The sequence below is a fragment of the Dipteris shenzhenensis genome, chromosome 27, assembly GCF_047967505.1.
Source record: "Dipteris shenzhenensis isolate YYH24624 ecotype China chromosome 27, Dip_SZ_1.0, whole genome shotgun sequence".
Classification (NCBI taxonomy): Eukaryota; Viridiplantae; Streptophyta; class Polypodiopsida; order Gleicheniales; family Dipteridaceae; genus Dipteris; species Dipteris shenzhenensis.
In genome coordinates this window covers 18401879-18427086 of record NC_141622.1, presented here as the reverse complement: position 1 = coordinate 18427086, position 25208 = coordinate 18401879, and the positions used below count along the sequence as shown (strand labels likewise).

Sequence of the window (25208 nt, the reverse complement as noted above, 5' to 3'; positions counted from 1 at the left end):
TCACAGGTTGGCCAAGTCTTAGTTTGGTAGTAAAGTGGAGAGTGGTACAAGACATTCCCGCGAGCCCTGTCTGTGATTGGGCAAGTTTTTCTCATGGGATCCAATGATCGTGAGGTTTTGTATGGTTTATGCTACCCCCAATGTTTGTGATTTGTTCTGATTCGTGTCTGTGCTCGGTGGTGGGTCGTTTGGTGGTGTTGTGGGATCGTGAACTCGAAGGAGTGGTCTGTTCTGTCGAATTGCATATTTTTCGCACACAGACTCTTCAGTTGTTCTGCTTTATTTATTTGATTCAAATGTGCAAAAGTAATTCCTAATAGCAGATGGTGCCTATTCGCTCCAATGTCATTCCAAAATAGGGTTTTGGGTAGGAAATTGGATTGGATCGTATGCGTATGAATGGAATGACTCAATGACTGACTGTGTTCTTGATCACAAAATGTATTTGGTGTGTGTTGCTGAAGTAGAGGCATATTGGGATTGCAGCCTATGTGAGAGAGAGAGAGAGAGAGAGGGGGGGTTGCCTAGAGAGAAGAAGAAGAGAGAGAGAGAGGTATGAGAAAGAAAGGAGAGAGAAAGGGGAGAGAGGAGAGAGAGAGGCAGGTCAAAGAGGATGAAGTCATTAAATGCCTTACTTGAACTAATCACCTTGAAATAAAAAGAAATATCTATTTTATCTTTAGAAAGAGAACAACCTTTCCTATACTTTGCCAAAGGCAAGCCAACAAGTGAAAAAAGATGAATGACACATGTTATGTTGTAAGCCTCTCCAAAATAAATGGAGAGGCGAAAGGGGGGGAGCTAGGGTTGAGTGGTGTAGTGAGGGAAGGAGAGACAGAGATAGAAAGAGAGAGACTAGTGGTGGAGTGAGAGAAGCTAAGAGAGAGAATGGGGAGAAGGGTGGGTGGGCTAGGGACTAGTGACGAAGTGAGGGAAGTTGAGAGAGAGAAACCCAAAATCGTTAGTTGTGCATCATTGTCCCATTTATTAGGTTGATAGTTTAACAAAGGCCAATGAGAAGAATCTGGAATTTATGAAATTTAAAAGCTCTCCTATTTTAGCTTTGCCAAAGTAGAACCATTGCTAAGGCTACCTTGTAAGAGAGGTTAAAGAAAAAAAGGAAAGGTCGGCTTTATTAGCTCTGTCTCGCTAGGAGCATGTGATAGCAAAGGTTCAGTTTCTCGTCTAAAGTGCGACTTTCCAAAGCGAGACTTTCCAAACCTACAGATGCTTGTGATTAGGTGATGAGGAGGCTTTCTTTCATCTCCTCTTGACCTCGTGTCTCGCGGGTCTCTAGCTCTACTTGCTCAATAGCACATCACGATAGCAAGGAGTGTGAGAAGACTCCATCTAGTGCATTGTTTCGGATTTGTTCTTCCTTTGGACATAGGATCTTTTGGGCTTCCATTAGCACATGACATTAGCAAGGAGTGCGAGAAGATCCCATCTAGTGCATTGTTTCCAATTTGTTCTTACCTTGGACACAAGATCTTTTGGGCTTCCATGGGCTTTCGAGAGTCGTATTCCGAATGTCTTAGCTTACTTGAGAAGTCGGGGTGACTAAACTTTGAAAGTGAGAAATTTGTGTAACATGATTTCTTTGAAGTTAGTTGTCGTAGACACAAGCGCTTGCGCACACACACCCTCACACCAACTTTTGCTCATTGCTCATCTCGGAAATCTATCCTTCCCTCAAGAGGTAGATGAGGATGATATCTAGAGAAATATATCCATGAGCATGATGTATATGAGTACTCTGCGTTGGGTAGTAAGGTGTGGTCGGAGCCAACATACTTTCCCAAAGATATGCATTGTACTTTGCACTTTGAAGAACACATGCTACAAAACTAGATGATGCAAAAGCATGATATAAAGAAACTTGTTCCTTGTATTCTCGCTTGGTGTGGTAGTCTCAATTAAATTGGAAATAGTCCTCACTCCACACGAATTTGCTTGTGCCACATCAGCCAAGTAGATCCTTGTGAGATTTGTGGGTTGCCTTGTGTAACACAATTTTAATGCTACGAAGTTAGCCAAATCTTCATTTTAGAATAAGAGGGGGAGGAAAACTAGCTAAAGACATCTTATGCAAAACATTGGATTATTATCTAACACGAGACCAATAGCATTACTTCTACCAGCTCTGTTGCTTTTCTTGGTGGCAGTCTCCATATTTCTGTTGCCCCCCCTCCCCCTTGCCCCCCCCCCCCCTTCCCATACACACACCTTTCTCATTTGCATCCATAGACTTACTTGATATCTCAAGCTTGCAATGGTGCTCACAAGCTAGCACATGCAATAATTTCAAGATCGCTCTAAGCATATTTGGACCACATTTTGTCCACCTTGCTCTACAGTCTTAATTGCTAAAATGATTCACCTCTTGTAAGCAAGAAAATTTATTGCAATAAACCCTTTAAAAAATAAATGGAACACGGAGTCATCTACACGACAATATTCATTGATGATATCTCTCATCTTATGTGAGCATTTTCTTTTCAATGCTACTTTTATGTTGCTTGATGGTACATCTTTTTCACTTGAATCATCTTTGTCATCCTCATCAGCAACATATATTATCAACTTGTATGGGTGGATGTCCATTCGTTGAGTAAAATTTCCCAAGCAATATTATCTTTGAGCAATGAAGTTCATTTTTATGGGCGGTACCAATGCTTAAAATAGAGCTTAGCAATTGAGTGGCAATCTTGAATGCAATGCTTTGAACAAGTCAATTTGCATTAGATCATTATATGAACAAACAAGTAGCTAGTAGAAACCAATGCCACATGCAAGCATTATCTCATATTCCACACGAACAAAAAATAAAATTTGCATTAAAGTAATCACTACTATCTTGAAATCTTCACCCATCAAAATCATATTCAAGCAATCAAGGCCATTTTCTGGTGGATGGTAGCGTTGCTCAAATAGAGCTTATCAATTAAATCAAAGTATTGAATGTAATACATGTCAATTTGAATTTTTAGGGAAAAAAGCATTTAAGATTTGAAGATTGGAATAGTTTGGATGGTTGTATTTGATGCCAATTAAAGTATCACTTGACTACTTTATAATGATAGAAGTAGCCAAGCTAGAAATACAATTTACAAATTTTTGAAAAGCACAATTAGTAGCATCTTCCACACCAATGACAACATAATTATTGCTACCATGCAAACAATTTTCAATCTTGAGAATAACAAACAATAGACTTACATTTTTGTAGATTAATAGCACATGCATCTCTTTCCACACACTTGCACCTCTTATGCAAGAACAAAAGAATAATAAGAAAGTCTTATTCGTGGTTTTGTCGTGACATCATACCAGTGCTTCTTGTAGCATGGGATATGTCCTTTGATGAAATGGTTGCAATGCTTCTCGATCATGAACGAAGGCACAAGGATGTCCACGAGGAGTAGGCATTATATTCCAAGGGTAGCAAGGCATTCAAACCTTTCAATTGTACGAAGCTTGGGCATATAGAAGACCAATGTTTTCAGAAGCTTGCCAAACAACAATCCAAGGAGCATGCTAAGTTGGTTGCAGTTGCCACTAGTGAAGAAGAAGAAGATGACACTCTGACACCAACTTTTGCTCTCACTGCTCATCTCCGAAATCTGTCCTTCCCTCAGGAGGTAGATGAGGATGATGAATATGTCTTCTGAAATATGTCCACGAGCTTGATGTATATGGGTACTCTACCTTAGGTCGTAAGGTGGGACCGGTTGCAGTTGCCACTAGTGAAGAAGATGACACTCCGACACCAACTTTTGCTCTCACTGCTCATCTCCAAAATCTATCCTTCCCTCAGGAGGTAAATGAGGATGATGAACAATCGAAGACTGTGGAGCACACTTTGAGGAGTTCCACTATATCCCAAAGAGCGTGTGCTTGCATATTCTTCCTCCAGTTGTAGGTTCACATGGTACTTGTTGGATATGTTCAACAAAACAAGAAAAACTTATAGAGAATGCCCTCGAATGGGTGTGCATAATTTTAGCACAACATGGGAAGCCCCTTAAACCACTTCTAAGGTTCTCAATTACTGTTGTCCTTTGGTTGAGGAGAAGCTCACCTAGTTTAATTTTGAATGATTACTTAGTTGCATCTATATATAGAACGAAATTTTAAAGTTTTTGAATAAGTTGTTATATGCTATATTCTTCAGGATGCATGCTTCCATGCAACATTGCACTTGTAATGTTTTAATGGTCTCATTTCAAATCTTTATTCCATATGTTTTTGGTCTCCTATTCAAGATTGGAATGTGTACTAGAACTTGAAGACAAATTTTGTTGAATTCCGTTGAGCAATGCATAAGTTGTGGGTTATGCAAGACACCTATATACACAAAATGCCTTGAACTTCACAAAAAATGACTAGACCCAAGCAAACATTGAGCCAAAAAGGTTACATGAGCATAGGAGGGTGATTTTAAGAGAAGGAGAGTAGGATACGTAGGTTAAGTTTAGCTTTGGATAGAAATTATGTCACTAATATTCTACAAGTATATAATATTATTGATTCAAAATATATAAATATATTATTAATTATATAGTATTATTAATACAAAATATATCAATATATTAATAAAAATATATAAAACATTATTGTTATAAAATTAAATATATTATTGATGTACAATCATAAACTGGTTAAAGAAGTGGAAAATTATGCAAATCAATAATACTCTTCTTAAGCTTTTGATATATTATTTAAATAATATTATTCAAATTTAACAAATAATAAATATTATTTTTTAAATAAATATGAAAAAATAAATCTGAATATAAATAAAAAATATTAATTAATTAAATTCAATTAATTAAAAGATACTCTTGAAATATTAGAAATAACAATATGCAATAAAATAATGTCATAATTTGTAATTAAAAAGCAAATTAGGAATCAAACAATGTGTGAAATTAAACCATAGAAATATTTGGAAATCATAAATCAAAACTCTAGGAACCTAAAAACCCTAAGCCCTAAAAAACCATTTGTAAAGTATCTTGATTTGAGCAAAAGGTTGTATTGCACCTAACTGTTGCTCAAGCAATAGGTTAGGTCTTTCATCAACCTACAAAACAGGTTGGATACAACACAACCTCTTGCTCAAATCAAGAGAGTTTGTTAATTTAAGAACAAGTTATGTTTCACTCCAAGGTGTTAGTTGAGCAATATATAGACAGCCTATTCAAAAAAATGTGCCTTGTCTTAGGTGGAATGTTCATGGGAAATCTCTAGAACTTAGCATATGGAAAGCATCTAGAACTTGATGGCCTTCCCAATTGGAGGACCTAGTGAATCAAAGAAGCTTGAGGATGTACCAAAGGCCTTTCGGCTACTGTGAGTGCTTTTTCAAAAGGCAAATGTTAGAAAATCAGGTGCTTAGTTGGGTTTGGGATGAAAAATGGGCCACCATGGTATCCACCTATTTTTGTGAAAATCTATGTTCATCACCAAAAACAACCAAAGTTTGACATGTAGCATATCAAATCCAAATTGGATAATGTAGCAAATGCCAAGACATGATTTATATAATTATCATGTTTGTCGCACAATTTACTAAAGTTACAAGCATCAAAATATGCATTTTATGAAGTTATATCTAATTTTCTCCACCAAGTTTATAAGATGGTGGCACATTTTAGACTATCATTTCTCAAGGGTAAGGAAGGTAGTATAGCCTTCTTAGGTGCTCCTTTTTAAAGGGGGACTTTTGAAAACATAGCTTTTAGCTATAATTGATTGGTGTTGTAGGCAAGTGAATCATAGTACTTTCTCACATGACCAAGTTGGTTTTTGAGGCATGGGCTTATTAGTCATTAAGGGGCAATTACTAATACATAAAGTACCATGTGAGTTCAAGAAATATTTGTGTTTGACAATACAAGATATATTTATGAGAACTGTCTTGTAGCATGTATTCAACAAAAGGTGAGTAAATATTAAATGGTATATACATTTGCGTGGGTGTCATAATGACATTTTTACACATGTACACAATCATACATTTATTAGGTTTCTCAGCACTCATGGCATTACCAATCTAAAATAAGTGCACCCTTGAAAGACGAGTTACCCCATAAACTATGTATTAATGACCCGTGTAGATTGCTGATACATGTGGAAGAAAAATCATTGAACTTTATAGGATGATAGTGAAAAAATGATAGCTAACGTGAGAATATGTATGTAAGTGTGTTTGTTTGAGAGTGTGAGTGTGGATATGGGCACATAAGTGTGTGTGTGTGTGTGTGAGAGAGAGAGAGAGAGAGAGAGAGAGAGTTTCACATCTCAATCTAAAATAAGTGCACCCTTGAAAGACAAGCTACCCCATAAACTATGCATTGATGACCCATGTAGGTTGTTGATACATGTGGAAGAAAAAGCATTGAACATGATAGTGAAAATATGATAGCTACGTGAGAATGTGTATATAAGTGTGTTTGTTTGAGAGTGTGAGTGAGCATATGGGCACATAAGTGTGCTTGAGAGATAGAGACAAAGATAGAGACAGAGACACACACACACACACACACACACACACACACACACACACACAGAGTTTTCACATCTCAACGCAAGATTTACAAATGTCTACACGTCCTCCAAACATTGAAGCCTTTGGGCACTATTTGCTGATGAGCTATGGACATTGTTTGTTGACATAGTAAAAGATTCTTGGTTCAATGGCCCACTTTTTCAAGTGTCCGCACCTTGCGTGACCTGGGGAGGCTACCCATCAAATCAAAAAAAACTTTTTGAATGGCCTATTAAATATTGCCATGTGGAAGTACTCCCCCTTTCTAAAGTGATGGGTGGATGTTTGTGAATCTTACCCAAGATATTAACTCATGCACTCCAAACAGGATGCGGTAGTGATGCCAAGCTATATATAGATGATGTGTGTGTGTATGGGGAAGGGAGGGAGAGAAGAGAGAGAGAGAGAGAGAGAGAGAGAGAGAGAGAGAGAGAGAGAGAGTATGTTGGTTTTAAGGGTAGTCTCACTATGTGCATTAGAGGTAGTCATAGGCACTATAACCTTCCAGTGAAGATGCAAGTAAGAACATGCCAGCCACAATATCGGGGCGTGGGAGGAGCATAGAGTTTGAAAAAGAGGTTGTGGATCGATGCTCATAGAAAACTGGCAAATTGTGTGCAATGACATTGCAAATTTTTAAGTCTACTAGGTAATTTTATTTTTGCACTTTCAAAAATGTGGAAAACTTTTCATGTTTTAGCTATATTAAAAACTTGAGATATTTTAGAAAAATTTTGGGAGGTAGGAAGTCGTAGATTTCTGTATACAATTTGGCAAGGTTCAGGCAATTGGATGTTTGATGAAGGTAATCGAATGCCTAACAAATGCAAATAGACTACACAGGGAGGCATGGATTGGTAGGAGGGGGCTTGCCAATAGAAGTGAAGCACGTTGCTTCTCGGATTTCAATCTGAACATGTGCCCCTGACTCGGATATCGTCCAGCAAGCTTCAGGTTGGCATGTGCCCCTGATCTTGATAAGATTCGACCTAACAGATGAGAATCGGAACCACACATGTGCCTGACCGATGTGTGAACACTCGTGGGGAGCAAAGTTTGAGCTAGGCAAGTGAGATGATGTTGGTGAGAGGTGCGGGTGCCAAAGTTTATAAATAGGGGAGCCAATCAAAATGCTCCATTGGGGTGGATGGGCGGGGGCCCTTTGAGGACTCCAAAAGCTAAGCAAAAATTTAGGCGATTCCAAAAGCCGAGTGAGCTGCCACCTCCTGCCCATCATAAGAACTTTCTTGGGCAGCAACCTTGGCTTGCCCAAGTTGAGATCGTTCGAGTAAAGATTGACCGATCTTGCGAGCGAGAGAGAGATTGATCATCCAATTTTCCTACCAGTATCAACGACAGGGAGAATCTGCGACTGTCGATTGCATTGAGAAAGATGTTTGTGAGCAGAAATTGAAGCACAAAATTTGCCAATCAAGGATGTGTGTGTGTGTGTGTGTGTGAGAGAGAGAGAGAGATCGATCAAGATCAGAGATTGATTAGCCAATTTTCGAGGCTATGGCCGCATTTGGAAAGTAAGCTCGCTGTTTGATGAATTGCGATGATGCTTGCCATGGAGAACGAGAGTAGGAGTAGGGACTTGTGAAGTTGAGTAGTACTGCAGCTATGGCGGATGATACCTTGTGAGGTTGAGTGGCTATGGCGCCGCATGTTGCAGGTGGCTATGGCGGACTATACATACAATAATTCGCAGAAGATGGCGGCTTTTGCAGTGTATTCATTCGATCTTTTGCTGGTTGCAGCTGTGAATTCCGTGATGGCGCCCATGTTCCTGCTCATATATTCTTTCTGGGATCGCGCACCCTCGAATTCTGTCAAAGCTGGAACTTGTTTTCTGCTCCTTCGTTGCTTTTGATGGCATGAATTTGATTGTTTTCTCAAGACTATGCGCCTCCAGGCTCACCGCCCAAGAATTGCAACGATATTCCTCAAAAATCGTCCGGTCCATCATCGCCCAAGAATTGCTGCGAATTCGTTGAGGCTCATCGCCCCAGAAATTCGCGACGACATCCACGAAAATCCGTCACGAGTTGCTAGGAATCCGTTCGCTGTGTCGGAGGCAGCTCATGGCAGCCCCCACGAGATTAACTCAAAAACCTCCGTCACCCAAGAAGTGTCATGGAATCGTTCCGTTCCGATTGTGGGCGTCTCAGATCGTTTGTGGGTCATCAAAAATTGCGAATTTGCAACGGCAGAGCAACGAAATTTGTGCTTGCGAATTTGCGAGTGTTTCACGGCGGAGGATGATGTCAAAGATGGACGAAAACCGTCACCACGATCCTACTGATGCATCTGCACTCCATAGCCAGCTGCTGCTGAAATCGATACTAGAGTCGCACGCAGCAGACAATTTGTTTGTAATCATACACGACTTTGCACAAATGATCCGAAGATCGTCGATGCATTGTAGTCCATGATAGCTGCATCTGACGTGAAAAATGTGTGCAAAATCGAGCGCTTGATCCAGCAGAAATCGATCGATCCAAACGCGGCAGGCGCAGGATTTGTTCGTAATCACGTGATTTGCACAAATTTTGAAGTTTGCGAATGAATTTTGCTGAGCAAGCACGGCCTCTGCACGACCATCTTGCTCTTTCGAGGTCGGCGACTGATTGATCGTACCACAGAAACTACACACACACACACACCCATCGCCATCGCCAATCAATCCACCATCGCCAAACGACAACGATTATGGACGATAGATTTACTCACCTCAATCCCGTGCTCCCCCTCTTACCTCTGGCCAACATCATTCTCGTCCATCCAGCTCCACTCTCCATCCCCACCTTGCTCAGTTCCTTCCCCCCCTCTAGTCTCCCCACTCAAACCTCATCCCCAAATTCCAACAAACACCTTTCTCTTCCCGGCTCTCCTCCTTACCCGCCGTTCTGCAATTGCTACAAACCTCTAGAGCTGTAGCCTGAGTGTCGCCTTCAGTCGAATTGCTCCAAGTTGTGCTGCAATTCCACTTGCCCAGTCGATCAAAAGCGATGCTTGCATCGCTCGACTTCAGTCTTCTCTCATCTTGAGCTACAATATTGGACCTTGGCTAGCTAAGAAGCGCCCTTCCTTGTGGCAAGATGCGACGCAACGGATGGGAGCTCCCCTATCATCCCCTCCAGGTACATCTACCTGCTCTACCATTCGCAAATTGACATTTTATACGTTGGTACTACTTGGCATGTGTATCTCCATATGCAAACGATCCGTTCTTGTATCTGCAGTTTCGAAGACAGGCAGTTCACGTGTATGTGTCGCACGTTCTCGGTCACGTAGAGACTTGAAGCTAAAGTTTTGAAAACCGGGAAGGAAGTCTTCGTCAAAATGTCCGGCAAGCTAACTTGGGCGTTTTTGTTGGGTTGCCAGGTCGTTGCTGTTGCGGTGTTTTTAGCTTTGGTGTTTGCCTTCTACGTCTTCGTTGTACCATTTGTCGGATTCAAGATTTTCGAGCTACTCACCATTGCTGTTTATTCCCCCACGGTATTTTTACTCGATATTGGTATCAAGTAGCTTGCTTTGCGTTCACAGGATGCATCGTCGGTACAAAGCAGCTCCTGTTCGATTAATTTCAGTCAATTCCATAACGAATGGATTATATTGGCTCCCGAAGCGGAAGGTTGATGTGGAAATGTTCTCAGCTGAAGTATATTGCGGCCAGTGTGCGTCTATAGAATTGATCCTGTTTCTAGTTAACGTTGTGTTGAACGGTTGAGAATCGCAGCAGTATAACGTATAGAGAAGTCGGGTCTCCCGAGCTCGGTCAGCCCGGCCCCAAATGGTGCAATCTTTGATTTATTCTTTAATAATATTCTGATCATTGATATCTCATTTGGGCATGGAGCACATTGTTCTTTCCATCCTGACGTCTACGAGTCACATTATCAAGGCGATTCCTATCGCAGAGTTCTATAATATCTCTAGAGCCTTGAAACATGATTAGTGACCTTGCCTGGCAAATGAGTATATTGCGAAACGTCGGTCAAAATTCCTTTGGGTCACGTGAAAAATAATTTCCCCTTACTCCAGTGTCTATGTCGCATGGTCTTGTTTGCTGGGTTCTATAACTACACCTCGATTTACTGTCTTCCAACTCTTCAGTTTTTCTGCAACACGAGTGTAGAAATGCTTATGACTAACCGTAAGATTTGTTCTTGATAATCAATTTGAAGGAATTGTTGAACACAGGTTATCATAGTCTTTGTGCTCTACGTCTGGTGTGTGGCAACCAATCCAGTAGACATCGGAGTTCTAAACAAGATGCGTCATGCATATTCACGTACTACGAACAAGCCCGCCTCTTCAGTGACGCCTTCGAGAGTGGATAGAAAAGATAATCAACCAACAGCTTCACCTAAAGCAGACAGGCGCTTGTCTTCTGCTTATTCGGAGAATGGAGTTGGTCCAAATGAATCGAATAAGCCGGAGAGCCCTAATGCTTCTCTTCCCTGGGTCTTATTACTGACAAGAACCTTGGTGGGGCGATTGTGCACACATATGCCAAGCACAGCGGTGCCTACTATTGATGATAGCATGCTTTATTGCACTTTGTGTAAAGCTGAGGTAAGAAAGGTAATCTGTTTAGTACTTGAATTAAGGCTATGGTGTGCATCTATGAATTTAGTAACGGTCCACGGTTGGGTTCATGCTTGGCAGGTTCTCAAGGACAGTAAACACTGTCGAATCTGTGACAAGTGTGTAGATGGCTTCGACCATCACTGTCGAGTAAGTTCTCATTGCCCTCAAATAACCTTTTTACATGACATTACAAATACTGAAATACATCAAGAACCTTTGGAAACAAGGTGTGATTGGGTAATTTATCACTAAGACAGATGGCACGGCATAATCTTTTGTTTTGTTTCTTGCAGTGGCTGAACAATTGTGTCGGTAGAAAGAACTACCAGGGTTTTATTGGTCTCATGGTCTCAGGAATTGCCATGGTAAAAAATTTATATAATGCAATCTCAGGCATCGAATACATGGATTAACAAACCAAAACTTTAGCTGTTATAAAATCTCCAACGGGCATTTTCCTTAGGAGGGGACTACCTTTGCTTGTTTTTCAGGGTTCAAATGTATGCAGCTACTATACTACACTAAAATTGCTCAGCTCTTTAGAAAAAATGTTCTTGATTTTTTCATCTTGTAAAAGAAACACAATGCAAGCCACTAAAGAAAGTGGACGTGAAATTCACGAGATGTTCCCTATGTTTTGAGTAGCTTTTAAGTTTCGAATCTGTTATGCCAAGTGTACCAATCAAACAATTCTGTGTATCTACTGGAAGGATTACCTTAAAACTTTTCTTGCATGTTTTGGTATCCCCTTTAATTTGTGTGCATTCATTCCATTTTTATGAAGCCTTTGTTTTTTGGTGATGCTTGACTTGTTTTTATTATAGCAACAACCAAGCCTTCTCAAGATTTGTTGCAATCATGTTAGTTTAAAAGCATGGTCAAATGCAGTGGGGGTTTATGACATCTCTAAAGCTGGGAACAATCTTTCAATACGGTTCCTGCAAATAGCATTACTCTCGTTGTTTTCATTGACAATCGAGGATAATGCAGTCCAATGATGTGATCCGCAGATATCACCCTTAACAAGTGTTAGATCTAACTTAAAGGCCACTGATTCAGTTCAAACATTACAAGCAATTTATATCTTAGGTGGCATTTGTGTATTATAAAAAAAGGTCCTGGATAGGGTCCATGCATGAAAGTCACCCAATCCTGTCAAAAGTACTCTAGGGGGCATACTGTTTGTTTCCTCATGATGATCCTCATTAAGGAGTATATGGGAATGGCCTTGATTGGAGTCCAACTGGATGATTCCACTTAAATCATCCTTACGGTGGATAGGGTCCATGCATGAAAGTCACCCAATCCTGTCAAAAGTACTCTAGGGGGCATACTGTTTGTTTCCTCATGATGATCCTCATTAAGAAGTATATGGGAATGGCCTTGATTGGAGTCCAACTGGATGATTACACTTAAACCATCCTTACGGTGGAATATTTGGTAGAGCTACATATCAGCGATAGCTGGAATTATCATAAGAGACACATAGGCTTGACATGGAGTATTTATAGCAGACTGGCATTGCTTTGGGGATGATCTACCAAGTGCATCATTTATCCTTTCGAACGGGCTCCAATACTTGGAAGAAGCAACTAGACAGGACTGTAAACATTTTTCACAAGATCCCTTGTTTTAAAATTTACATAAGTTGCACTGTTACGGACTTTACACATCAGCATAAATTTGGACTAGCTGCTTGGCACCCTTGTCAAGGGTAGTACAGCATTACAAGGAGCTGCTAGAGCTTTCTATATAAGGAATAGTATCCGTGCAAGGGTCAAAGCATCACGCGAGGAGTACGAAGTGGAGTGAGAGCATCTACGATAGAGCTCACTGGATATTTTCTGGAGCTTCTGACACAATGGGGAATTAGGATCTACCAAGGAAAGTGGCTCAGTATATGGACGGAGTATAAGACTGAGAGGAAGGGGGAGGGTTTTAGAAAGAGAGTGTGATTCTAGTGCCAACTTGGGACGTAGACAGGAACTACCAAACCCTCAATGCTCAAACTCATTAATGCTTCTCTCCTGCAGTCTTCCTTCACTCAATGCAATAAGCATCCACAAAAAAACTCACCTCTATGATTAGTAGCTGCGAGGCACCCATATGGAGACACATAAGCTCTTTGTGAGCTCTTTGTGTCTCGATATGTGCATAATAATTAGTGAGCTCTTTGTGGAATCTTGAATGGCTTAAATTGAAAATCTTTGCATCTTTAGTAGAAGTCATAGATCACGAATCAGATTCCCTTGAAGGCAATAAGCTGTTAAATCTTGGATTTTATGCGTTTTTGTTCTTTCATTGATGCTCTGCTTTGCCAGCATGAAGTGCCCTGTGCTCTTGAACTGCAAACTATTAAGATCTGCACGATTGGGTTGCCTTATAAGTGTCTAGACCTAAGCTTGTCAGTGATGTCAGCACATGTGAGGAAATAAGAAATTCCCTTTCCTTACTCGTGAGCTTATTGGCTAGTCTTCTTCACTTAGGCTGTGAATGTACTCAATTTCATGCCATTGATAAGAATTTGCTATATGGGGTTGGCGTTGCAGCTCGTCCTCCAATGGTCAATTGGAATCTGGGTGCTGGTGCACTGCTTTCTAAACTTGAGGCAATTCAGGAGCATCATTGCTGTAAAACTGGGGAGTAGCTTTTCATCTGTAGCATATATCGTGGTTGTGGTACGTACAACATTAGGCAAAATCCATCTCATGTCAACTGTAGCAATTTTCTGGTGTTAAAGCATCAATGGTTGTGCAGGCCTTTTGCACACTTCTGGCCATGGCTGCAACTTACCCTTTAGCTCAACTTCTCTGCTTCCATGTCCTCCTCATCAAAAAGGTACTCTAGTCACTCTGATTCTCTTTTAAATCTTAAACGGTCTCTAATATCATTCAAATTTTCCTTGCAGGGAATCAGTACTTACGATTATATAGCTGCAATGAGGGAACAAGAGCAGAGAGGAGGGGCTGAATCTGCCCAAAGTCCCCTCACTTCACCAGCAAGCTCTGCTACAACAATGAACAGTGGTGCTAGCTTTGCTGGAGCTCTGCAAAAGCGAGCCTGGTGCACACCTCCAAGAATATTCTTTGAGCATGAGGTTGTTATGTGTTCAGTGCGTGTGGGGATGTGGATGTGCATACACAAAATCCATTCCGTTAGGCCCTTTTATTTTATAGTTGTGATTTCCAATTTATGAGTTGAGTTGAGGATGGTTTCTACGCACACGAAATTTGTCATTTAAACAAGTGCAACAGCTGAATCTAAAATCTGTTTGTAGGAAGGTGCTTATCAGCCAGAAGGTTCCCTTCCAAGCAATTCCCGGAAGGCTTCTGCTCAAGGAAATCTGAAAAGAAAGGCATCAGTGAATATAAGTCCATGGGCTTTAGCTTCTCTGAACAAAGAGGAGGCTTTACGTGCTGGTACCCTAGCTAGGAAGAAGTCATCCATCTTACAATCTGTGGCTCCTATCAGTGAGAAATCAATAGTGGCAGAGACAGATAGTAGCTTTGACAGCAGTAGAGAAATTAGCGCGGAATTTCTTAATTCGTTAGGAAAGAGAGGTACCAGCAGAAAACAAGCTGAGGCCAATCTAAACTTCCAGGATCAGTCTCTAGTGGTGACATCCTGGCAAAATGGCAAGCTTCCTCTTGATTCTCTTGAGCAGATTGACAGCAGCGAAAATGATTCTGGTAATTTGAATCTGCATTCAGAGACAGGAAAGAAGGTGCTCAATCCATTGCAAATGGAGGCAAGGAATGTATTCAAGTCAAGCCGTGCATTTTCCGCTGGTGTTTCATCACCTAAAAATAATGGAGCCTCCTCAGAAGCTTGGCCTTCTGGTGTACGGGAATCAACAATGCTTGGACTGCCAAATCCTTCAGTTGTGCCACAAAACTTGCTGTGGTTAACAAGATCAGCAACTAATGAGTATGAGGCATCAAGGGGTGAGAGTGCAGCTGACAATGACCAGGATTTGCCTTTCTGATGCAGCCTATGATACACCCCTTGATGAGCATTCTTGTATGCATCACATTATATTTGAAGAGAGGAGTTGCAACCCAAACCTTTCAAAATCTTCTACTCCAAAGTCCCATAGAGTCTCGTGGAGCATTTAGCCACCCAACGCACATAATTGTTGTCCACATCTTTTAAAGAACATCTGTGCAAATACTTACCAACACAGCCTGACACATCCCCACTATCAATGCATACTTTATTTGTTGGCCCATCATCCTTTAAGCCATGCAACACACACTGCTCCTCAACTACTTATTAGACAACTTGAAAACTTTGCCCATGGCATCTATATCCAACCATTCCTGTCCCTAAAGTGATCAGTTCCTTATTGTTAACATGTTTTGCCCCACCAGAATCAGAAGGTTTAAACTTATCTTTGTAAGCATGTTCTGCTAACCAAACCAACTTCCCCAAAGAAGAATCGCCCTGAAATGAGACATTACCAACCCAAGAGACGCAAGAAAAGGACTCTTTCCAACATTGAACACGGTTCAAGAGTAACTCTGATTGCAGAATTCTAATTGCATAGTCAATAGTACAATATCTTGCCACGGACTAGAGACTCCCAGAGGGCCATTTCTGGATACCCAACGCCTAGCTAGAATAGCCCAATCCTTATTATAGTTCATCCTCAAACACCACTTGGAGCATAGTCTCTTACATTTTTGATTCGTACTCTCAAGGCCACGCCCCCCTTCTTCCCTACTTGCCACCTAATGTTCCAATCAACAGCATGCCATTGTTCCCTCCAAAGGAAATCCCGAATCATCTTAATCCAAAGGAAACCATAAGGCGGCTAGATGACACAAACCACTAATTCTACGTGAGGAAGAGCATCTCAAACTCACACATGGGGAGTTATGACACCACCAAGGGAACTAGAATATTGCAAAAGCAATGAGGCACTTTTGGTGCATCTGAGGTATTTGGAGGTCATTAAGGATCCGAATGATGAAACATTCATATGATTCATGGAATGGACAAAGCCTACTCAACAACTAAGATAGGTCACTAGATAAACAACTTCACCAATGAGCCCCAAGGACAATACTCCCAACAGCGAGCTCATAGCTCTAGCCTCTTCTCCTCTGACCTTCTTTGAACTCCAGGATCACAATAAAATTAACACTTAGCCTTAGACTAATCAAGTTTAGTGAGAACTTGCGAGTGTAAACTTAATTAACGTAACCATTAGGGGAAAAAGTGGGAAATAATAAAGAAAGGAGACTAATGTGAGCATTTAATCACACTACGATTAGTAAGAGAGATAATAAGCACATAGATGTATATAAAAAGGTTATGAAGAGAACTATTTTGAACATGGAAAATTTAAAGGAAGGAGGGTAATTAAAAAATTTTAAGAGAGAAATTTATGATTAAAAAAGGGTAAGGGGAGATAAATCTAAAGAGAAGGGGGAAGGAAAGAACATTCTTATATATCGAGAAGGGTCAAATTTGAAGGTGAATTTTGAAGGAAAGTATATTGAGGTAGAAAGAAAACAGAGTGGTGAGAGGGTGAGAAAAAGAAAAGAGGTTGGGGGGGTGAAAGGAAATTATAAAAAAGAAAGAAAAATAAATAAAGGGGAAATAAAAAAGAGGGGAAGTAAGAGGGAATTTATAGAAGTAGAGAGGGGGAGGGAAAAAGAAAAGCTATATATAGAGAAGGGAGAGGGAAAGAAAACACAAATATATAGAGAGGGGGGAGGGAAGAAAAATATGGAGAAGAGGGAAGGAAATATATATATGTGTATATAGATAAAGAAGGGGGTATGGATAGTGAGTTTAAAGAAGTGTAAATTGAAAGAGGAAAGAAAGGTGGGGGAGTGAGAATAATAAGGTGGAAAGGAGGAGGGAGGGGGGAGGGGGGGGAGCGGGTCGTAATGTCGTATCACATTTTAAAAATGATGAACATCTTTAAATCCAATGAAACCCAATACTTACTAAGCTTTGAAACCCCAACCTAATCAACAAACAAAATTTCGATAAGAAATAAAACTTTCATAGCAAGTATGTCCCCCCACACATTGATAAATGTATATATGTATATGTTAATACATATATATATATATATCGAAAAAACAAAAAAAAAGTAGGGAAAATTAGGAGGGAGAAAATAAGGGAACTTAGGGGGAGGGATATAAAGCAAAGGTTAGGGAATTAAGGAAAATTTAAGAAAATGAGGGTAAACAGGGAAAAGTAGGTAAATAGGGAATTTAGGAGAAAGAGAGGGGAGAGAAGGGTAAAGAGAGAGTGAGGGAATAATTTTGGAAAGAGAGAGAGAGAGAGAGAGGGAGGGAGGGAGGGGGAGGTAGTTTAAAAGAGTTTTCAAAGGACTTTGAAGGGAAGAAAAAGTAATTAGTATGGTCAAAAGGAAAAAGGGATTGTGTGTGTGTGTGTGTGTGTGTGTGTGTGTGTGAAGACTCAACAAAATCCCATTTCATAATTTAATGAAAATAATTTTTGTAATAGAAACAAAAGAGAAAACTGCTATGAAACATTACAAAAAACCAAGAGGAGCATAATTTACAAAAGAAATATAGAATGCATGACAGTACATACAAGTTCTGCTTTGATTAGAAGTCACAAGCATCACTTTTGACAAAGCACATGCAGTGGACTTGGAGCGACATGAATTGGAAGAATCAATCCAGAAGCTCGCTGAAAGTGAACAAGATTTGGAAAGGTCTATCTATGGCCAAGTTCAATGTGCCGTGGAGAAGGAACGAAAGAAGTCAATAGAACGAGTACAAAAGTTAAAGGGAACACCTGTGGGACTGAAGGAGAGGAAAAGACAATTGCAATCTATGGATGCATTGTCAACCAATAATGGTGCCCGAAAGAGGAGAATACGGGGTACAAGGTTAGTTCCCCAAATTTTCAATGAAATTTCTTACTCCAAAATAGTTGTGGTGTTGCATTCTTTCCACTAAGACTGATTTGTACTCTACTTTAGGAATTTCATGGAGGATGTGATGGGAACAATGGAAATGGTCTCAAGTGATCCTTCATATGTTCTAAGAAGTTTAATAAAGCCAAGTGATGTCATGGAAGTGTTGAAGGACCCTAGACAAAAAGGGCTACGTAAACAAGTTGCTAGAGAGGTAATGAAGGATTTTAAGGGCCTCGTCCAAGCAAAGAAGGTGCTTGGAGCTTGTGATGCTACTGGTGTAAGTCGTGAAGCTTACAACTCTATTTTTAAAATTTTCAAGTCTACTATGGAGGAAAAGTATAAGATATCTACAATGCCATTGCCAACACCGTGGTTTGTAAGGCTTGCACGTCAAGAAACAAACCAATGTGCTAGAGAAAAGCTTGGAGGATACCATTGTGTAAGTGGCACAATGACTTGGAAGAGTAAAAAGAAATCTAGCATCCAAACATTTAAGATGAATGTTGTCAATAATGTTTACGTGGATGTAGAGAATTTGCAAAGAGCCATGGTCAAATTCTATGGGATGAGAGAAGAAAGTAAGAGAAATTCCCTCTTCACATTCAACTTTACTTCTTCTCATTTCTATATCCTTACTGTATTTCTCTTTCATTGTACAGATGGCAAGCTAGTATTTGTTATAAAGATGAATGAAGCTTAGTTGGTAAAAGAGCACAAGCTAGAGAGGGTGAGCATTTGTATTATGAATGATGCCTTGCGTTTTTGCTCAAGGGGATGAGGAAGTTGAGCAGGGCTTCTCAGTCCAATCTGAGAAGGACATATGGTGGCTTGCAGCCTTTGAGACCCCAAAGGAGTGCCACGAGACATTGAAGTGGGTTTCGAAGAGAACCGGCATCCCGTCAATTATTTGAAGACAAGAGGCAGGGCAAACATTAATAGTGGATGGGCATGGAACGTTTCAAGTTGAATGGCATCTAGCTGGTGATTTGAAGACCCTTAAATCCTTGTATGGTTGTGATACAGGTGCAGATGCAAAATGGACATGCTTGTATTGCACCCACTCTCAAAAGATGCAAAAGGGAAGCCTACAGTGGGAAAATGGCATCCTTTCTTGCAACCAAAGTGCAGCCCCTGATCGTCACAAAAAGGATCCTAAGTGGGACACCATTCTACCAATTCCATTAGAGCAGGTACAGGTGTGTACTTTGCATGTTGAACTGCATATACTTGATAAGTTACTCTATCTCCATCTAGTTTATGCTTGGAATTTGAGGCCACAGCAAGTATCTACACAATCCATTGCAAAAGTTGAAGAACTACTCTCACTAATGGGACTTCACAGAGGCAATGTCAAGCTTAAGCAGGACAAGAAACAATCAGGAAAGACACAAAATCTTCTTGCTAAAGTGTCCATGGAATTTGAGGTCACAGCAAGTATCTACACAATGCATTGCAAAAGTTGAAGAACTACTCTCACTAATGGGACTTCACAGAGGCAATGTGAAGCTTAAGCAGGACAAGAAACAATCAGGAAAGACACAAAATCTTCCTGTTAAAGTGGTTGGACATGTCAAGAAGACAAGGAGATGTGTTGCTTGGAAGTCCTCAAGAGGGAGCCAAGGGGTTGCGCTTTGGTTGCAACGTAGAGTCAGACAGGGGAGGCATTGGGTCCTAAGAGAGCCCCAAATATAAAATGTTTGATGAATAAAGTTAACACTATTTTGAGTCAATTATAGATTCCAAAATTCACAAATTTATTTGGAAATTGCAAAATTGCATGTGCGACATGGCAGGGCGAAGGGTTGAGTGGGTTGGGAGGGAGGGTGGTGAAGATTAAGTATTATCGAACTGGCGACAAAAGACGGGGGGGAGGGGGTGCACTCAAAAAACCCTAATTTAAAAGAAAAACACTAAAATGCTTTAAAAAAGACAATATAAAGCACTTCAAAACCCTAAAATCCCTCATTTCTATGGCACGAGTTAAACAAACTGCTAGACCCACTGGACGTCATTTAGATGCTACCCATTGTCCTCCTCACAATGCCATGGCCTTCGAACACACTACAAGCCCCAGTGGCCAAGAGGGCAATGATTAGCAGGGATTTGAAGGCGGTTCTCATCATCAGGAATCCAAGTAACGTGAGTCCCCACCATCCGACTCTCATGGGGGATCCCAGGGATCTCAACACCATGAGGAATCCTAGCACGATGAAGGATCCAAGCACGATCAGGGGTCCTCTCAATCCTTCCACACAACTAACCGTGGAAGTAGAGAGGTATCCCAAGGGGGGCAAAATAGTCCAGTCAATCCTGATCAACTGCCCCTCCCTCCTCTGTGGGGTCCTGGCATGGAGCATCTAGACCAACAAGGGGAGCAAGAAAGGCAAAGAGAGGAGATGGAGAGATTACAGGAGCCACAACAAGAAGAAGTATTTGGCAGGCTCGTAGATATAATGAACCTTGGCCCCAATCCTCCAACCAAGCAGACCGCACGGAAGAGCACCATCAACCCTCTGTGCCTTGATATTATCAAATATGAGGAGCCTCTAATATGAGCTGAGCAAGAGCCTTAGCCTGCTGTCTCACAGCCTCATGAAAAGGAAAAGAGACCAAGGACAAATTAGAACCCTAGGCGCGACAAGCCAGCTCAAAGGACCCACCTAACACAGGATGAGGAGTCTGAAGAGGTGGTTGCAAGGGAGGAGAGGCGAAAGAAGTTCAAAGCTGACAAGCGGCCATCATCGGTGCTTCATAGGCACACTGTGTGCTCCAGCATATGCACACATAGGGCACATCATCAGTGCATTTTTTTGCACCCTTAATCCACAAAAGCCAATCTAAAGCCCTGCCCAAAAAATCATGATTAGTTCCCGAACGGTGTCAGTCCCTACAGAACCTATCATCGACATTCATCTCACACATATCGACCCTTGTTCCATTCTTTGACAAAGAGCAGATTCACACTTGTTGAGTCACTTGGTAGTCTGGGTTCCTAATTCAGCACCTTTGCACACACATGCCACATTGTAAAGTCACTAGTTGACTATTTTGGCATTCGAGTTTTGTAGCACTTCTACAAACCTTGTAAAGCCTTTGGCTATCATTGGCACTTGGTTGTACTTGTATATAGGATTTGAGTTTTGGTGCACCATGGCAAAAACACATGATGATGTCATATTTCTTAATCATAGTAGCAAGCTTGATGATAATAACTATGGCAATTGGAAGTTCAAAATGCTGAACATTTTTCTGCTGAAGAACTTGTGGGACATAGTCACAGAAGATGAAAAGAGACCTGAGCCAACTTCTACAACTCCTCTTACAGTAGATCAACAACTAGAGCTCACAAAGAAAGAGAAAGAGTGGGATACCAAGGCTCGAGTTGCCTTGAATATCATCAATTTCAATGTAAAAGATACGATGATCCCTCTTGTTCATGGGCGGACTTCAATTGTACTTGCTTGGAAAGCTTTGGAAAGGAGGTACAATGCCAATAACATGTTGCGTATTCTCTTGTTAGAGAATCAAATGAACAACAATCCAATGCTTCCAAATGAATTAGGTCATGACTTCTTACTTAGATTGAAGGACCCTTGCGATCAGCTCACATCACTAGGACACGAGGTCAAAGAATAAAGACTAGTCCAACTTGCCATCAATGGACTTGGATCATATTATGGGCAGTTTGTGACCACATTAGTCACTTGAGATGCACCTCCAACATTTCAACTCATGTCAGACATGCTCATGCAGGAGCAATTGAGACGTGGTCTCAAAACACATTCGAAGAATCATGACACTAGTTGCAAGAGGGTCGTACAAAGGAAAAGGCAAGAATTTCGGACACACTAGCAATCAAGGCTGAGTCAAGGCAGAGGTCAGTACCAGGGCAAATGATCTCCATCTTCATCAACTCAGAGTCATGGTCCTCCTACTCAAAGGGGGACATGGAATCCCAGAGGTAGAGGTAACTTTGGAAGAGGAGGAAATCAAGGAAGTTCTCCTAGACGCAAGGGAAAGTGCAACTATCATGGCATCCCAGGCCATTGGGAACCAGAACACAGAAAGAAACAAAGGGACTTAGGCAGTGCAAGCTAGCCAAGCACTCACAACCCTTATCAAGGAAACCATCATCAACGGCAATCCACCGAGTATGCCTAAGATGAAGACAACTCTCAGGACTATCAACACAAAGTCCTCATATCACAGTTTACATATCAGATTTAGAAGGATGAGGACACATGGTGGTTTGACTTTGGTGCAACCACATGACACCTGAGAAAGAACGGTTCTCTGATCTCCCTTCCAATCGGAATCCAAAAGAGAACATCATGGGGATGAGACACACCACAAAATCAAAGGGATCGGTAGCATACTCTTACACAGTAATGTAGGCACTGTACGGAGCATTGGAGATGCCTTCTATGTCCCCACAATGGCACAGAACCTTCTCTCTATTGGACAGATGACTGAGAGTGATATGGAAGTCGTCTTCAACAAGTATGGATGTACCGTGAGAGAGCTCAAGAGTCCCGAATCCATCATTGCTAGGGTGTCAAGATTGGAAGAATGTTCAAGCTTTCTTCTACCATTCCGATCCAAAGAGCCCTAGTAGCTCATCATCAAAATCAAGATGCCTATTTGAGTACACTATGGCACAAGAGGTATGGTGACCTCAACTTCAGAAGTCTTGTAGCCCTCAAAAAGACAAACATGGTACAGGGGCTTCCACAGTTGTACTTTCAAAAAGGTGTATGTGAGGCTTGTTGCATGGGCATGGATGCTTTTATTGAAGCTATGCTTGTATAGTAATATAAAATGTTGGTGAAAGCCTATCAAGTCCATTTTTTAAGTTTCACAATATTGGTAGAATGTAGTACTGTTTTTTTTTTTTTTTTGAAGGACAAAATGTAAATCCTGGCAAAACTTTACTTTTTTTTCTATAAAAGTTTCAAATCTTGGTGAATGTTTCAAACATTTGTTTTTATTACAAAATTTTGATGCCAATATAAAAGTTTAGCTTCTTAACAAAACTAACTTGAAAAAATCATCCATGTGCATGGGTAAGCAGCATAGACAGTCCTTTCCAACATTTTTGACTCAAAGTACCGATGTTCTTTAGATCATTGATTCGGATCTATGGGGACTAGCTAGTATAATGTCTCTTGGCAAGGCTTTATACTTCATGACCTTCATCGATGATTGCTCAAAGAAGACTTGGATCTACATCCTGAAATAGAAGTCTGATGCATTCAACATCTTCAAAGACTTCAAAGCCTTGGTAGAAAAGTAGACCAGCAAGTACCTAAATATCCTCCGTTGTGATAATGGAGGTGAATACTAGTCCACAAAGTTCAATGCCTTTTGTAGATAGAATGGCATTACACGTCAGTTCACATGCAAGTATACCCCTCAGCAAAATGGGGTTGGTGAACAAAAGAACAGGGTGATTGTAGAGTCATCTAGGTGCATGCTTGATGATGATGAGAAGAATGTTCCAAGACAGTATTAGGCTGAGGCATGTGACACAGCTGTGTACTTGATGAATAGGAGTCCCACTTCTTCATTGCAAGATATAACACCAAAAGAGGCATTCACAAGAATTAAGCTTTCTATTGGTCACTTGAGAGTATTTGGCTCTCTTTCTTACACTGATGTTCCTGACACACTTAGGACTAAACTTGATATCAAATCAATCAAGTGTGTTTTTCTTGGATACATTGTAGAGGTGAAGGGATACCGACTCTATGATCTAGTCAAGCAGAAGTTGATTATATCCAGGGATGTTATCATTGATGAGGCTTCATCATACTTTGAGAATTTGACTATAGTTTCTACTCTGCCTTAGCCAATAATGCCAGTGATACATCAGATTTCTTTGCCTACAGAGTCAGGTAGTATGCAGTCCATTGTGTCCACTCAGAGTAAAGGCAAAGACAAGGTTCTTGATATAATGGATACAACAACTACCACAATCATCACTGAGATTCCTGAAAGTTCCACCTCCAATCTGAGAAGATCTGCTCGTGATCGAAAGACACCTGAGAGGTTGACCTACAAGAGGAACTATGCATTCATGGCCAAAGTGATGGAGTTGGATGAGCCAACCTCCTTCAAAAATGCAATGCAAGTCCCTGAGTGGCAACATGAAATGGATGAAGAGTACAATGCTCTTCTCAAGAACTAGACTTGGACCTTGACAGATCTTCCTGCAGAGAAGAAGCCCATAGGATGCAAATGGGTTTACAAAGTCAAACTCAACTCAGTTGGTGAAGTTGATAGATACAAGGCCAGGTTGGTAGCCAATGGATATGCGCAAGAGTATGTCACAGATTATGAGGACTTTGCACCAGTTGCAAAGATGACTACCGTTAGGATAGCCATAGCTCTTGCAGCTCACTTTGATTGGCCCATCCACTAGATGGATGTGAAGAATGCCTTCCTCAATGGTCTTCTAGATGAGAAAATCTATATGATACAACCTCCAAGATATGCTGTTACTGGGATGGAAACGAAGGTCTGCAGGTTGCAGAAATCACTTTATGGTTTGAAACAAGCTCCTCATGCATGGAATGCAAGGATTCATCGTCACTTTCTAACATCTGGTTTTCAGACATCGAATTTCGGCTCCAATGGACATCTCATCTCAGAAACAAAGGGTCAACTTACCTCATAGTTTGACATGAAGGATATGGGAGAACTCCATGACTTTCTTGGTATAGAAATATGGAGAGATGACACATAGATCACACTTACTCAGGGAAAGTACACTCAAAAGGTACTTAAGCAGTTTGATCTACATGACCACAAGCCACTCCCTACTCCTATGGAATGCAATATCCGGTTGTCACCACTTGACATTTCTCCAGCTTCAAATCCTCTACAGTACAGACAACTCATTGATAGCTTGATCTATTTGACTATCACCAGGCCAGACATATCCTATGTAGTTGGTATGCTCACCCAATTCATGCAAAATCTCAAGAAGACTCATCTCCTTGCAGCGAAGAGAAAGGGTCCATGTATATATTTCTATTTTCCTTGGAATACAGTAAGTGTACAGCCTATCTTGTGCACTCATGCTCTCTCTCTCTCTCACTGTTATCTCTATTTTATCAAAGGCCACGAGTCGATAGCTGTTAAACCATTGGG

General features: G+C 40.8%; 1 protein-coding gene and 1 pseudogene across 2 annotated transcripts; one reads left to right on the top strand and one right to left on the bottom strand.

Moving 5' to 3' along the window:
• Positions 1-8338, bottom strand: part of LOC147883976 (ubiquitin-ribosomal protein eL40 fusion protein pseudogene) — a 40970-nt pseudogene extending 32632 nt beyond the window's left edge.
• A 744-nt stretch (positions 8339-9082) lies between these two features.
• Positions 9083-15317, top strand: LOC147883975 (putative protein S-acyltransferase 22). 2 transcript variants are annotated; one of them, XM_087398262.1, is made up of 9 exons: positions 9083-9696; positions 9941-10054; positions 10760-11134; positions 11228-11296; positions 11443-11514; positions 13699-13827; positions 13907-13987; positions 14058-14246; positions 14427-15316. In XM_087398262.1, the coding sequence occupies exons 1-9, from the start codon at positions 9655-9657 to the stop codon at positions 15132-15134; spliced, it is 1779 nt and encodes a 592-aa protein (XP_087254388.1). In that variant the 5' UTR covers positions 9083-9654; the 3' UTR covers positions 15135-15316. The 2 variants fall into 2 exon arrangements, with proteins under 2 accessions (XP_087254388.1, XP_087254389.1); XM_087398263.1 differs by lacking the exon at positions 11443-11514 and having other exon boundaries at positions 14427-15317.
• The last annotated feature ends 9891 nt before the right edge of the window (positions 15318-25208 follow it).

What these genes read in the sequence shown, in the direction of transcription:
- LOC147883975 (XM_087398262.1), top strand. Translation starts at nt 9,655, where the DNA reads ATGCGACGCAACGGATGGGAGCTCCCCTATCATCCCCTCCAG. An exon ending in TTGCTGTTTATTCCCCCACG is followed by an intron (nt 10,055 to 10,759) that starts GTATTTTTACTC and finishes TGTTGAACACAG; the next exon opens with GTTATCATAGTCTTTGTGCT. An exon ending in TAGCATATATCGTGGTTGTG is followed by an intron (nt 13,828 to 13,906) that starts GTACGTACAACA and finishes ATGGTTGTGCAG; the next exon opens with GCCTTTTGCACACTTCTGGC.